The sequence below is a fragment of the Pangasianodon hypophthalmus genome, chromosome 18 (assembly GCF_027358585.1).
Source record: "Pangasianodon hypophthalmus isolate fPanHyp1 chromosome 18, fPanHyp1.pri, whole genome shotgun sequence".
NCBI lineage: Eukaryota > Metazoa > Chordata > Actinopteri > Siluriformes > Pangasiidae > Pangasianodon > Pangasianodon hypophthalmus.
In genome coordinates this window covers 17,738,853-17,754,500 of record NC_069727.1, presented here as the reverse complement: position 1 = coordinate 17,754,500, position 15,648 = coordinate 17,738,853, and the positions used below count along the sequence as shown (strand labels likewise).

Sequence of the window (15,648 nt, the reverse complement as noted above, 5' to 3'; positions counted from 1 at the left end):
CCAAACCAAAGCAGAGGTTAAGGTGAAAGTCACACTGAAACCAAGTGTCGAACACAGAGAGGCATGATATTTTTAAAACAGAGAGTAAACTGTAGGCAAGGCAAGAGTTAAAACACAAGACTATGTGTATAGCAGTCACAAGGCCTTATGTACTCTAAGACCAGGAAGTGACCCGGAAGTACCTGGTGTAATGTCCTGGGCTGGTGTGACATCTTGCAGGAGAGTGACGTCTTCTACTCTACCAGAAGATATATGTTTAAGTTGAATCTGGTGTTAAATGGCTTGTTAAAACCCTGACCTCATTCTGAGAAAAGGTTTCGTCTGTTCAAAGGTAAAATCTGCAGTAATATAATTGAAATGTATTTATATGCCAACATGACAATGCAATAATGTAATTATTGATGAAGCTGATAGTTCTCCTGAAATCTGCTCTAAATTGCACTGCTTTCTATGAAAAAGATGCATTGTCACTTCATGTTCCTGTTTCTGCACTCTCGTTTGTAGATAGCCATCTATAATATGGGAAATATTGGTTTCTGATCCTTATCTTCATGTTTCACTATCAGCAATTTAGTTCGTGGCTCGTCACAGTTCCGCAATATGACCTGTTTGAACTCCCACACACCTTTTTGTACAAGTTTCTCTGCACAAGAGAATGTTTTTACTTTGTTGAGCTGTGCACACAAGTCAATCCAGATTCTGCCATATCCCTTATATTACAGTTGTGCTGTTTTCTTTGAGCTTTGTAAGTTTCTTGTTTTGTAGAAGATGATCATGGCTTCTAATAAACATGCCGAGGGCTATTACCGCCCCTAATATGACAACTGAAAAAATGTTTAGTTATTAAAGAACAAGAAATCATATGTTTTTATCTGTTTATAGTAATGTTTAATGCTGTAGAGCGTCCTCCAAACAAGTTCCCGTTAACCCTTATTTTATAAACAGTTGCTTTCTCACCAGCCGCTCATTTTTCTGTTAAGACAGAAATTACAGCTTCTCGAGTTACCAAGAAACTACAAAGCCCTCCATCCTGAGGAGTTTCCGGTGTCAGAAAACATAAAAAAAAATCCCTGCATATATATATATATATATATATATATATATATATATAAATATGCATTAATATAAACGTGTGCTTTGCCTTGCAGCTTACACTATTGTCAGACCTGCTGTTGTAGAAAATTTATCAATATCTTTTGACGAATCAGAATCGAGAATTCAACAGCGCTGTGGTACAAAGCACATATCATAAGTACAAAAACTAAGGAAAAATGAATACAATAGTATTGAATATAGTCCAGCTACAGTGCTGTACTGTGCTGATACTGAATCTTGGCAAGTGTTTGATTTTAAAACATACAGTAAGTGGCACATTATTTAAATGCAAAATTAGGTTATGAGGCCAACAGCAATCAAGATTTAAACCCACACATTATTGTGTCTGTCAGAATCAGTCCCGAAACTCTGGCTGGTTATGAAGTGTTTATGAGCAATTTAACTTCTGTTGCAAAGGTCATTTGTGGTAACAATGTAGGCAAATGTTACATGATTAGCATCCACTCAACAAGCGTTTCTAACTTGAATTTACCTTCCATTATGTATTCTTGGTTGGCATTGGCACTCTGGATGGTAAACTAGAGGTGAAAGTCTGTTGGGCCTTAAGAGTCAACTGCTCATGACTGCATTTTAAGTGCAGGAGAGGATTTGAGTGAAAACAAAACTGCTGAGTCTATACACACATGCATGCATGCAGTTGTGGAAGGGCTTTTTTTAGCACAACTGCACAAAGCACAAAATGAAACTGAGCTTTTCCTGAGAGAAGGATGACATTATTCTCTCTTTGTCGTCTATGTCATCTATGTAATGAAATGCATCTAAGCTGTGTATAATTATAAAATATTAAAATATATATTGATTTTTTTTCTGTATATATGTGTATATATATACACAGATGAAAGATTTTCCTTTCAATAGCTGATTATTATTATTATTATTATTTTTGTAACTTGCACTGTCATCAGGAATTAAGCCCATCATGTCATTGTTAGAATGCAGAGACTTTGCAATGGCACTCATGGTCACTTGCTGCATCTTTCTGTCTCTTTGCAGCAGCTTTGGGGAGGGTTGGGTCTGTGGTCTGCACTGTGCACTGCTTATCGTAAGCCTCATCAGCTGTCTGCTTACCAGAAGTGACAGGAGGTGGGGGTTTCTCACTTATCTCACAGCAGACAAACCAAAAAAGACACCATATGCAGACTTAACAGTGGAAATTTCATTTAATTTCACTTACCAGTTAGATGGAATACATATAAGAATACATATTTAAATGGTAACTGCAGCACACCTCATTAATCAGTGTAGAGGTCATCAGTATTTCTGAGTAGTTCACAAAGTTTCTTGAGAAACAGGACTTCCTGTTGAATGGACGTTTTTTCATCAGTCATGCTTGTACAAAGTGCATCTGAGGCTGGAGGAGGTGAAACCAGTTGATATTATTTTAATGCCTACATGTTTAGTCTCCTACAGTTTCAGCAACATTTTGAGAAAAGGCTTTTGTCCATTTTATTTTGAGCTAGAATGCATGAGGCCTAGCACTTTAACCTCCCACAAAGGTAAAATGTAGAATGATAATTAATTCAAATTCACATTACCAAATGGTGACTAATTTAAATTTCCTCAACTTTCACCTCGTGTTGCTTTGGTCTGACTGACCTGCAAATTGCGGTCCTCGAGACCGGTGTGTAGCGCCCCCTATGGGACGTGAAAGTGACAAAAGATTCTGTGTGCTAAGAGTTTGACCTCATTTAGAGTGCTGCATTTACTATGGAGATGGTATCTGCCTTCCTCCAGTCGGCCAATATTGAATTATATCACAGTGTAAACTTACCTATGCACGCATGAATGGACTGTGTTTGAAGAGCAGAACAATATTCTGAAGATACTGTTCAGAAAGCAGGCTTTGTGTTCACTCATGAGTCAGTTCAATAATTATATAACGATACCATCATCTTGTACCACCACCATGACACCATGACGCATGTAATGTTGATGTTCGCTTAGGTTAGTCAACCGTTACTTTCTCACATAGCTGTTCCTCACACAGTTTTACGTTTATATCATGATGGACATGGGCTGCTTTTAGAATAAGCGTTAAAGACTGAGGTGGTATTGTTGTCATGTTGTCGTCTTAAGTGCCAGGCTTTGTAAGTATCTCCAGGCTTTGTAAGTATTATTGCCTTTTCCAAAAATTCACACGTGAAACAATTTTATAAAAGATTTTATTAAAAAGCTTACAAAAATTGGAGAAGGGTGTTGTACTTAAGTAGAGAGGAATATACGTTAAGGCACGTAAAAAAAACAAAAAACTTTATTCATTCGGTATACTACTCTTTAGTAGAACTTTGTAGAACTTTGCAGAACTTTGCATCCCATATATTCGGACATATATTCGGACCTCTCTGGGCACTGCATCAATCAGAAGCTCACGTGCCTGGGTATGGAGTCTACTGGGATGTTATTCAGCCATATGTTTTTCGGAAGGCACTCCCAGGGATGTAGTGATGAAGAGATTTCAGTTCATCCATGGCTGTCTCTAGGATGGTTATATCATTTAACTGTGTTTGTATGGGTGTGCATGTGCATGTGTGTGTGTGTGTGTGTGTGTGTGAGAGAGAGAGAGAGAGAGAGAGAGAGAGAGCGAGAATGTATATGTGTGTTGAGTTTTTGGGTGGTTGGATGGGTATGTGCATTAGTGTGTTAGAGAGAGAGAGAGAGAGAGAAGGAGGGCAACATGAGTGAATAATCTATAGTAGGATCAGTACAGAAATGACAGTAGAGGACAAGGGATTGACGTAATAGTGCCAATAAACCAGCTAAGACTATTGTCATACTTACTCTTTCACTGGCGTAGTTAAGTTTTTGTAGCTGAAAGATGGCCACCTCCTGCGCATTCATATCCGCTTCGGCAATCTAGATCAGATGATGCAATGATGTATTTATTTATTTATTTATTTATTTTCCCCAAATCTGGACATTGCCTGTTAAAAATAACAAATCTCATTCATTTATTGATTACTTCTTCTGAGATTACCTCTGAATCTGTTTGCTGGTTAGCCTTTTGATACAACTTCTCACAACTCTTCACCTGAAACAATAACAAAAACCCCACAAGTGCTTAAATCTAAATTTAAAGATCTCATTCAAGCAGCTTTTGATCCAAACTGCGCAGTTACTTTCATCCTTCATATGATGAGCTTAGTAAGCCTCAGCAAGCCAACAGTTCATCATCCAGTACAATATGATGGTACTGTTAATAGTTCTTACCTTATAAGTGCAATTTCTCACTCTGTTCAAGGTGGAGATCAGATCAAGATGGTAGTTTTGGATATATTGGTCACTGGATAGGACATTCTCATAGAATTCAATGATTTTTTCTAGGACACAACTGTGGAGGTGCTTCTGTTGAAAGGAGAATGAGATATTCAGTGTTTATTGTTTCTGCCTGGTGCATGGAGTAACTATAATAGTGTAGAGCTAAAAGGTTGTGAGGTAAGAAGATTTCTTACCTTCTTGCGAATTTTATCAAACGTTTTGCTCTTTAATAAAATGTTGTCATTGTCTGCACCTGGCTAGAGATTTATAATATACAGTATAAATGACATGTTTAAAATGATTTATCACAATTCATCTTTTTTAAAAACAACAAAAAACTAAACTAAGCATACCGGACACCGTCCTTCTAACATCTGACGGATTACTCACCACATCCTTGCTGACACGCTGAGCCATTCTCTCAACAATTAGTAAGTCAACACATGGTGGTTGTGAAATGCACCTGGTTCTCACTGGTATCCCGTTACACTCCTGCACTGCTACAGCTAAAGTCAGGAGCAGTACTGCATACTGTATGCTGGCCATGCCCACAGCCTGACTGACTGTACTGCTCGGTGATTGATGAAAAGATAGTTGCTTCGTGTGGCTGAACCAGAAGAATACTTTCTCTTTTCTTCAAAATTCTTGTTATGCCTCCGCAGTTCCTCCTGATGACATCAGGTGTTCCTCCTTTTTACTTCTTTCTTGACCTTTTCCGTACTTTCTCTTCCTGTTGAGATTTCCATAATAGTCATGTGGCAGCATTAACAAAAAAATGTTTACTACCAGGATACAGGTTGTAACATGATCCTTGATGACAAGAGGACTGTTTCCATGTACGAGGCACAGCAGCAATAGATAATAGTAAAATATTGCAGTTCTTATTTAATTGTTCGAACATAGGAGTTACCACAGAGTGGGTGCATATCGCGGTCATGTCTTGGCAGGATGTCCTAGATTCTAATTATAGAAGAAGAACAGTCTAGGTAAATAGACGCTAACCAGAAAAAAAATATTACACTGCAAATATGAATAACATTATGCATAAGACACATTAGGTCGGAATTTGATCAGTTGAGATCCTCTGATAAATCTAGCTATAGATCTATAGCTTAACTTCTTACACTCCAAGATTTCACCCCTGGTTTCTGAATCTCATAGAGAAAACAAGCATTTTTAAAACAAGCATGGACTATTTAGTCTATTTAAGGTGGCTTGTCTCCCAGCTGAGACAAAGCACAGTTGGCATAATTTCTTTAGTGTATGCCATTATTTTCACTTTTAATCCAGCCCCTGTTGAATCCTCAATTCTGATTGGTCAGTTCTGGGTGTAAGAGAGATCACAGGTTCATATTACTGTGCTTATTCTAATATGTTATCTTCTATGTAGTGTATAGTATACATTATATGGACGAAAGTTTGTGGACACGTAACCATCACACCCATACTGTATGCACAAAGCGAGCTCCATGAAGACATGGTTTGACAAGTGGAAGTAGATTCGAGTGTCCTGCACAGAACCCTGACCTCAACCCCACTGAACACCTTTGGGATGAACTGGTACCCACCAGGCCTGACCTCACTAATGATCTTATGGCTAAATGGGGAATTCCCACTGGAAAGGATTCCCAGTGAAGACTGAAGGCTGTTATAGCAGCAAAGGGGCATATTGGCATGATGGTCAGGTGTCCACATACTTTTGACCTTATAGTGTATATAGTATAATATATGTAGTATATATAGATACAACTAACACAGTGAATTGTGTGGGGGATTCTCCATATAAACAGATAAAAAGATGTAATTGTTGATAAGGTCACATTTTCTGCGAGGAGATGTTTATTTAGCATTTTTGGAAGGAGTCTCCGGTGTCAGAATGTGTAACATAATGTTATAAAGCTGTAACTTTAGGTTTTCAGATACAGGAATGTCTTCAGGACAGAGGGCTTTGCACTTTGTGTTTTTTCTGTAACGTTTCAAACTGCATTTTTTGTCTTACTAATTTCAAGAGAGATGAAAAACAAAGAGCCTTGTAAGAGAAAGACTGCTTATAGGTGCTATACCATAAGCACTAATAGGAACTAACTTGTTTTGTGGTGGTCCACAACATTAAATAGAACTATAAAGGATAAAAAGTGCAACATGTCACGTAATAATAATAATTGCAATTGTTGCCAAATTTCTGTGGTGTAACACACCTGTGGAAACACTTCAGGACATGCTGTTATAGTAAAAAAAAATCAGCTTTGGAATTTTAAACAGGAACTCTGCTTCACATCAGGCCACATCACTGATTTTTCCTAAAGCATGCTTGAAGTGTTTTATTCCTTATACAATGAACTTGAACTGGTTGATCCATATTTAATCAGATTGGGAAATTCAACATGCTGTGATGCTTTTAGGGTTAGGAATAGATAGGACATTCAGACTGAGCAAGAAAACCCGCCTCTGAGACGATATTGGCTAAATTTCCTAAATTAAACCTAAAAACATATTCGTTTTTGCATTGGCCTATTTGCTGAAATTCTCTCTAGACAGGAAGGTGATGACATAGGTGTAGTATATTACAATAGGTTTAGAATTATCTCTTTCGCCCACGCTTCTCTAGTGCCCTTTATAAACCAGTGCAATGTAGGAGGTTCATTTCCATGACTAAACAAGGCCTGGAGATGCAGTTCTTCAGTACCACCTAACTGCTGCCACTTACATGATGCTGACTTTACTCTTGGCAGAGAATGTTGTTGATCAGTCTTTTCACAAACCAAACTGTTATGTTTGTTCAGCATATTTCAGTTCTTACCTAAAGTTTGTTGTTTTTCTTTAATTTCACTCTGTAGCATGGCATGGTATGCACCTGGCTGGTAGAATCCCTCAAGCTCTAGGGATTTCCATTTTGTTGTATCAGCTTATTGGTTTCCCCATCATGCATCTCTTCACTTCTATAGAGGCACTAGAGGAGGGGGTTTCCACATACGTTCAGTGTACATCTTTTCTGTCTTACTTTCTTCACTTTCTTTTTTCTCTATCTTTATCCTGTTTCCTTTAAATGAGGGTCTTGCACCTAGCATGTAACACTGTAAGACTACTCAGGTTCTACTCAGGTAGCAGTTTCTTTACTGAAGTACAAGTAAAACTCAGACAACTGCATCTGAGGGACAGTAAGCTTAAGTCATATTGCAGGTGTCTATTCATAAGCAAGACAGTGATGATTTCCCAAATGTATATTAAAATACATCTCTTGCAGAATCAAAAACTCTTCTGCTGTCTTTAGAAATAACCCCGTCTTGAAGTCTGAACTGTATTCAATACAGTTTGGCTACAGAATTGAGCAGAGCAAGTTTAATTTGAAGTTTATTCATTAAAAACATTAAACCCATTAGCAAATTTCATTTGCTAAAAGAAAATGACATAGCTTTTTTATTTTTTAATCAAAGCTCATTTCCCATATTCCATACTGTCACTTGTAAATCAAGACCACAGGAACAATTCTTTAGTAATATGGTATGAACTCTGAGTGTAGAGATTTGTATCAGCACCTCTCATGTACGCTAGCAGATCCCCGGCACCCTGACCCGAGAAACAGTGGTGTAATATCAAGAACTCTCACATCCCAAATGCTGCCCATAACTGTGACCATTTGAATTTACAGAAGGTATAAAGGTGAAGATCAAATAGGACAATACGCTAACGTGACAAATACCTTTGGTATCAAATCAAATTGTAATATTAAACATTGTCTTTCAATTTTAAAACTTGTCAGAATAAATTGGGACCCATTTAAACGTTCAAAACCTATTGGAGCCTCCAAACCTATATTCTCTCACTTTTTCACACACTGAATTGACTTAATTGGGTTTATATGTCATGAATCAAAACAAACAATATTACAAAATAGGGGCAAAAATCAATACAGTTAGCAAAATTATTTAAAAAATGCATGGAAAAAACAGTTTTGATTGCATAAACATTCACCCTTGTTGGTGCAAAACTCCTAAATTAGTTCTGGTGAAATCAGTTATAATCAGTTATAATTATTTGGAGTTCAACTAATTAAAGCGCTACTAAAGTGTCACAAGATGTTAATATGAATAAAGCTGTCGTTGGAAAACCCCAGAGTTTGTTAGAGAACATGCTTAAACTGCATCATGAAAAACAAAGTGCTCTCCAAGCTCTACAATACAAGTTGCAGCTATACAAGTTCTGTACAAAGTTTTGTATCAGCGTGGACAAAGTTTTAGTCAGGGTTTAGTTATGAGAAGCTCTTACAAACTTTGAACATCCAGTGGAGTACTATTAAATTCATTATTAAAACATGGAAAGAATATGACGCAAACACACCTCTGCCTAAAAAAGGGCATCCACGTCATGGCAAGTCAGGACCGGGAAACTAGTCAACGAAGCAACCGAAAAGGCCGCAGGTAACTGAAAGGTTACCATTCGCCGGTTTGATGACACCAAAACTGTACTTTTTGCCCTTGCCACAAAGGTCTACATTTGGCAGAAACCCAACACTGCTCATCTCCCTGAGAATCCCATCCCCAAGTGAAGCGCGATGGTGGTAGCATTATGTCAAGAGTTACCCTTGGCCCCTTATGCATGGCGATGTAATTACAGCCCTTTTCTGTTAGTTTCACTATAGTCATTGAGTCATCTCACAATGATGTTTGTGCTATACTTTTTCAGAAATGAATTCAAACCACTTATTGTAATAAATATTTTCATTTTATTTAGTCATAGACCTTACAAAACTTGCGTTAGCAAGTAATAACCAATTAATAAACCCAAATAAGACAAGAACAGGCAAAATAAATAGCAAATTAAATAAATTAATACAATTAATAAAATTAAGAATTTAATAAGGTTAATAAATTATGTCAGTATCACTAAAATGTAAAATATGAGGTACTGTATTAGAATAAATAAATCTACACCTTAAAGCACCTCCTAGGTAACATCCTCAACAAATTAATTTTTTTGCTTTTTGGAGCCTTTAGCTTGACGTCGTCTCCGGTGGTTATCCGCTGAGTGGGTCCCCAGGTTTGCTGCCTTATTGTAGACGGACTTCAGCTCAAATATTGCTTTGCTCTGGGTCAGTGGGTCATTTTCCTAAGATGAGACAGTAGGTTAATTGTCTGTTCCTGGTTAGTGTTGAAATTAAAGGTAGTTTGTTAAAACGACTTTAGGTTTAAGCCGAATACAGGTATTAAACAGTGATTAGTAAGGCAGTCACACATTACATACACATGCACGTTGTTGTTTCGTCTCAGTTGAGAGCCTAGTTATTGGTTTTACTCTTTCTTTTTTCTCACAGTGCATGAAGTCTCATGAAAGACTGCTGCCCTTTAAGCAGTGAAGCCACTACTGCTTCATAGAAAACCCCACTTCCTTCCCCAAGAATAAACAGCCATTTCTTTTTTACCTGTATTGCTTTTCAAGAATATGATTTGAGTTGAGAATCACTGAACACATCTATGACAGGGCTTACCTTAATAGCCAGCAGCTCAGTGACATATTTCTTGAGGTCAGCATGTTTGCTGGAGAAGTAGTGTTCTGTCAGCTTGTTCATTTGTTCTTTCACTTCATGCAAGTCATGCTTCACCTTTTCATCCTGAGCCTCATTCTCCATCCAGGTGAAAATTCTGTTGTATGCATCAAGAGTAATAGTCATCAGGAGCTTCTGTTCACTCTCCTGTGCACAAAAGAGAGACAAGCAGCGGGTTTATTATAGGCTTCATGAGATCCACGGACATGCTGGAGTAAGAGTAGCATAGGTAGGCATCAAATTAATTGTTATAACATGCAAAATAAAAGATATTTATTTTAAGATATTTTATTCTGTAGCCATCTACAAGATATTCTCTTCTGATATACTAGTGAGAAGTCAGAAATGAAACCATGCATTGTGTGGTTTACCTCAAACTTTTTATTATCCTTCAGCTTGTCTAGAAAGAGGGAATGTCCATCATACAATTTGGCAGGGTTGGGATTCTGAAAGAGATAAAAACATGTAGAGGGTAGAAATTTCTGAAAATTTCAGGTTAAATATGATAAGAGTGTAAACTTTCAATGACTTAAGACAGTTGCTGTCAGTCGTATGTTACTTTAATGCACTTCTGTCTTGCTACTTTGAAAATATATATATATTTTTGGTTTATGTCATAAGCTCACCACTGTCACATCATAAACAAGATTCTGGTATTGGTGACAAATCTTGAAACTAATGAACCCGTCCATAAAAACAACCCACATAGTTAGCATGAAGCTATGATCATGGTTTCACTGTCTACTTCCTGGACTATTTCAAGATATGCTGTTCATCTCTCTCTCTTTCTCTCTCATTCTTATTTGCTGAACTTTGCTAGAAAACAGAAGTGAACCCAGCTGTTAAGCAAAACATTTAAATCTGAATGGCAAAGTAAACTTATTTATAAAAAGTAGCCCCAATAAATATTAGCTTACTGCTCCTTTACCATAACTTCTATCATATACTTTTAATAGGACTTACTTTTCTTACATAGTGATTATTCAGATGGTCAATAGACTCCTTGATGTTCTCCGGGAGGAAGGCCTCAGAGTACGCCATCATTCCAAAAAAAACAATACATATTCTCCAGAACAGAGTCATCATTCGTTTCTTATGAAAGTTTCAGCCTGTCACAAAATTCCCACAGATATTCCCAAGAGCCGGACACAAAGTTGTCTTTTCGTGTCACCTGTTGGTTCTCTTTGACTGAAGTCGCCTCTGTGCTCACAGCACCTCTGTCAAAGTCTGAATGCTCCTAGCCGTCTGAATGAGACGATATTTATAGTTTTCTGTGTAGTGTGAGTGTGCATGAGCAGGCAGCACTAGATGGGCTAAGGTGTGAATTTGTGGTTTCTGACACTCTGTGTTTCCTATAAATCACAATGCATAATTCTATGCACATATTCTACATACGCCACCCCAGGTGGAATCTCTGGGATAGCACAGGGCGGAGCTGTTGGTGCTTTTTGTGGTCAGGGGCTCTTTTCCAATGATGAGCAAGTATGGAAGTCTGGGATACCCACTTTAACCACTGTGTCATGGAGGTCATGAAAGGTGCTTGATTGCATGGCCTGGAAGTAAGTGGAGGTTTTGGTAATGCACTCTAGGAGGCTGTTTTCTATTATTTTTGCACACTTAAGTAAAAATGAGTGGAACTTAAATTAGTAGAGACGAGACTAATGCTCATTCAAACGTGCTCTTGTTGTTATTCACCATGACTTGTGACACCCATCTGCTGCTGACATCATTCGCAGAAACCAGTCACATAAAGTTGCCCCATGGGCTTACCATGAAATGGGTGACGAGGACCTCACAGGGTATCAGAGAGAAATTTTCCAATGCTGGAAAATACTAGCAGTTAATACCCATTGCCTCATTTTCAGCATGTGGTTCATATGCCCTAGATGTCTTAATTTGCCCTATTTTTGCTTTTCAAGTATTTGTCAGTGTAATATTAATATAATGCAATGTGAATATAATATTAATATAGTGATCACATTTATGCACATTTACTGCACACAAAATTCAGTACCCAAAGACAGCAACCAGAAAGACAAGGACATCTGATCAGCTTTTATTTGGCATACTCTTAAAGAAATATGAGCTTTATTTAAATTTTTTTTTTTTAAAAGGGCACTGTGCATTTCCTAAGGTTGAGGCTCAAGCTTTAAAAATTGTTGAGTAGATTCTTGTACAACATCCACAGAAATAAGTAAAGAGGTACTTTAAAAGAAGTAAAGCTGTTTTATCTTTAAATAGCTGTACTCTAAGTTTTTTTTTTTGAAATTACACATCATTTACACATCCGCATGTAGAATGAAATATGTTCCATTCATAAAGAGGCCTAGCTGAAGTACATGTCATGCAAGAAGAGTAAAACAAATCAGTGTGTGAAACTACAGTTGGTTCAATAATAAGTGCCATACAGCATAATAAATACACAGGATAGTACAGATACCTAACTGCAAAAGATGACAGGAACAGCAATAGGATAAACAAGACAGCATGTCCAAGTTGTGCAGACACACATGGTTGGATAAAGTAATCTTTAGCAACTTAGTGCTCTCTTGGAGATATATATATATATATATATACATATATATATATATATATATATATATATATATATATATATATATATATTTATATTAGATGTCTAATATATAATAGTTCTATATATAATAGTTATTGTAGGCTTTCACACAGTATTGTTTGAATTTTTTATTTTATTTTATTTTATTATTATTTATTTATTTATTTTAACATTTAAGGAGAAACAGTGGATGGATTGGATCCACTTGTGCCCTTAGAGTTAAGGGTCACTGCAAATCAATACAAAGTTTTTTTTGTTTCTTTATCCTATGATGATCTCTTCTTGGCAGACAGTGGTAATTGATCAATTGTTCCAAAAGTCTCCATACATGGGGTAAATTAACACTTTTTAGCAAAATGTAACTATTTACAAAGCATCCTCTACATGATTGCCATTTCTTTGTAACCACACACACAGAGTCGTCTCTCCCACTCATGATGGACTCGTGTTAACACATCTGGTGTTACGCGTGTAATGGCATGTCCATCACGACCTCGCGACACTTCCTGATCCAGCCACGAGAATGATTTCCATACATTCTTCTTTTGTCAAAGGCATTCTTAAAGGCTATCTGAAAAAAGATATATAATATAAACTAAGTATAAAAAATTTTGGAAGACATTTTGCTAAAAAGTGTTAATTTCCCCTATGTATGGAGACTTTTGGGACACCCTGTAGTTTAATGAGGATGAAACTGATGTAAATCATATGCTATGGCCTGCAAAGTCACCTTTCTTGGACCATGTTAGATATTGCTCTACACCACCATCATTAAAACACCAATCGAGGGAATATCTTTTGGAAGAATTAGCACTCATCCCTCCAGTATTGAAGCACTGAAGCTCTTCTGGTAGCTTGTGGTGGCCCAACACCTTAGTAACGCACTTCATGTTAGTTTTTTATCTAATTTCTCACCTAGCTCTACATTTCTCACTCTCTAGCTACATACATTTCCTGTTCATTTTGCTGTGGTTTCTGATTAATATGATTAAACAAGTTAATGATTTAGGGTAAAAAAGGGTAAAAAAGTAAAAACAAGGGGTTAAGTTTAAGGTTTTGAGTGTGACCTTTGAGAAAGCTGAGCAGAGAGACTGGGCAAATACCATGTAATAACATTTGATCATAATTAGTAGGATGTGAGAGTTTAACAGCCTAACAGTAATATGGATAGGTAAACAACGTTGTAAATATATGTACATATATGTAAACATTTAGCATTAGAGTGTTTCTGATTACTGCCAGTTTAACAAGACTATACAGTAGGTTTAAATATTGCTTGAAGTAAGGATGTATTTTCGTGTTGCTAAGTTAAGGATTCTTGAGCACTGAGGTTTTAACGCCTCATTATCTGTGCAGAAGCAGAACCAGAGAGCAGAGAGAACAGTTTGAAGCAAAAAAAGACCTTTATCAACACGACAGCATTTGGTGTTTCCAGAATAGTTTTGTTTATGCAAAATGATGGTGCATACTGGGCCTCTCTTCTGGCTTTTCGTCTTAGTTCTGCCGTTATGTTATTTAATTTTACTGTTGAATTTGATTTAGTGAATCTAACATGACATGCTTTGCATTTGTAATCGGAAAAGGCTTGACCCCCCCAGCAGATATTCCCGCATCGTCATATCTCTCCAGGATCATAAACAGATTTAGGTAAAGAGCTAGCCTGGAAAATGGTGGCGTCCCGAGAAATGATTCTGAAACTACACCTTGAATCGAACAGCCAGCCATTTTCTGCTTCATCTTCAATCTGCATGGTTGGTTTTCCGGAGCTGTGGCTGCCAATGAAACTCATGTATGTAATGAGGGAATCTCTCAGTCATGTCAACTCCCATGACGCTGAATACGGACTACGCAGAAACTGAAAGAATCTCCCTTCACGATTTGGAGTTTATTAGTCACTGGTTTTAACAAATCAGGAGTCTAATTGGATGACTTTAGATAAATCAGGTTAGATATCAATTAGACACTGCCGTATATATTTGTATTTGTTATAACAAATATAGCTGTAGTTATGATATGACATGGTTAGTAAATGTATTGCCTTTTGCTCACTAAGTCACACAGAATGTAGAGAAATATGACATAAATCGTGTGAATTGAGTAGACATTCATTGTGAAACCACTGAGTCTACTTACTACTACTTCAGTCTTGCACTTCTGTGATTATTTTCTGAAAAGTTATGTTTCCACAAAATACCAAACTAACTCAACTAAATTCTTTATCACTGTTAGACATCTGTCAGTTTTCTCTGGTAACTTATATTGTCATTTATGGCCGTTATTATTTATCTTCACACCTAAAAAGTGGCCTTTTCTAGCTATAAAGCTTAAAATGAAAGTTCCTGTTCTTTCATGAAGAGCCATAGCACTGTACGCTTCTCACTAATAAAAGCCAAGAATGTGATTTTGCTGATTGATAATCTTTATCCTACAATGAAATATTTCTATCCTGATAGGAGTGGTCACTTCCAGGATGACCCCGCCCCCACACACAGGGCATGAGGGGTCACTGAATGGTTTAATGAGGATAAAAATGATGTAAATCATGTGCTATGGCCTTCACACTCACCAGATCTCAACCCAGTTGAACACTGATGGGAGATTTTGGACTGATGTGTTAGACAGCACTCTATACCATCATCATCAAAACAACAGTTATAGGAATATTTTTGGAAAAATGGAAAAAAGATGTTCATTCCTCCAGTACAGTCCCAGAGACTTGAAGCCGGTCTGGTGGATTGTAGTGGCTTATGTTTTTTCCTTTAATTTCACTCGTCTCTACATTCCTCTCTTTTGTAACGACATATTCATTAGTTTCGACACACTTACATGCTTGTAACGATACACTTATTAACGACACTCTTATTAGTTTCACTGTTGTTACTGAATAATTCATAGTAGTTACTGAATAATATTATTTAGGATAAACAGCTAGATATCATGCTGAGCCTTTTAGGGGGTTTACTTTGCAAATACATCAATGATATCCATGACGATCTAAACTGGGTGGCTTAGCTTTGTGTTGTGTTCTGGTATTTAGGTTTTTATGAAACACATAAATTATTGGTATTTTTTTTTAGTAATTCCTATATAAAACATGTGCTTTTGCAACATATGTTGCATTTCTTTCTGAAAAGAGTTTTAGTCATGATTAAAATGCAGA

At 37.0% G+C, this 15,648-nt stretch overlaps 2 protein-coding genes across 3 annotated transcripts; both read right to left on the bottom strand.

The window, feature by feature from the left end:
- Nucleotides 1-2,542: 2,542 nt before the first annotated feature.
- On the bottom strand, nt 2,543-5,965 carry si:ch211-266a5.12 (uncharacterized protein LOC557488 homolog). The gene is made up of 6 exons (XM_034313243.2): nt 4,762-5,965; nt 4,566-4,628; nt 4,324-4,458; nt 4,091-4,144; nt 3,895-3,969; nt 2,543-3,614 (listed from the first exon to the last, which is right to left on the bottom strand). Exons 1-6 carry the CDS (start codon nt 4,915-4,917, stop codon nt 3,519-3,521), a joined length of 579 nt encoding a protein of 192 aa, XP_034169134.1. The 5' UTR covers nt 4,918-5,965; the 3' UTR covers nt 2,543-3,518.
- A 2,014-nt stretch (nt 5,966-7,979) lies between these two features.
- On the bottom strand, nt 7,980-11,731 carry ifng1 (interferon gamma 1). 2 transcript variants are annotated; one of them, XM_026923590.3, is made up of 4 exons: nt 10,886-11,731; nt 10,285-10,359; nt 9,857-10,060; nt 7,980-9,477 (listed from the first exon to the last, which is right to left on the bottom strand). In XM_026923590.3, the coding sequence occupies exons 1-4, from the start codon at nt 10,997-10,999 to the stop codon at nt 9,337-9,339; spliced, it is 534 nt and encodes a 177-aa protein (XP_026779391.1). In that variant the 5' UTR covers nt 11,000-11,731; the 3' UTR covers nt 7,980-9,336. The 2 variants fall into 2 exon arrangements, with proteins under 2 accessions (XP_026779391.1, XP_026779390.1); XM_026923589.3 differs by having other exon boundaries at nt 10,877-11,730.
- Between the last annotated feature and the right edge of the window lie 3,917 nt (nt 11,732-15,648).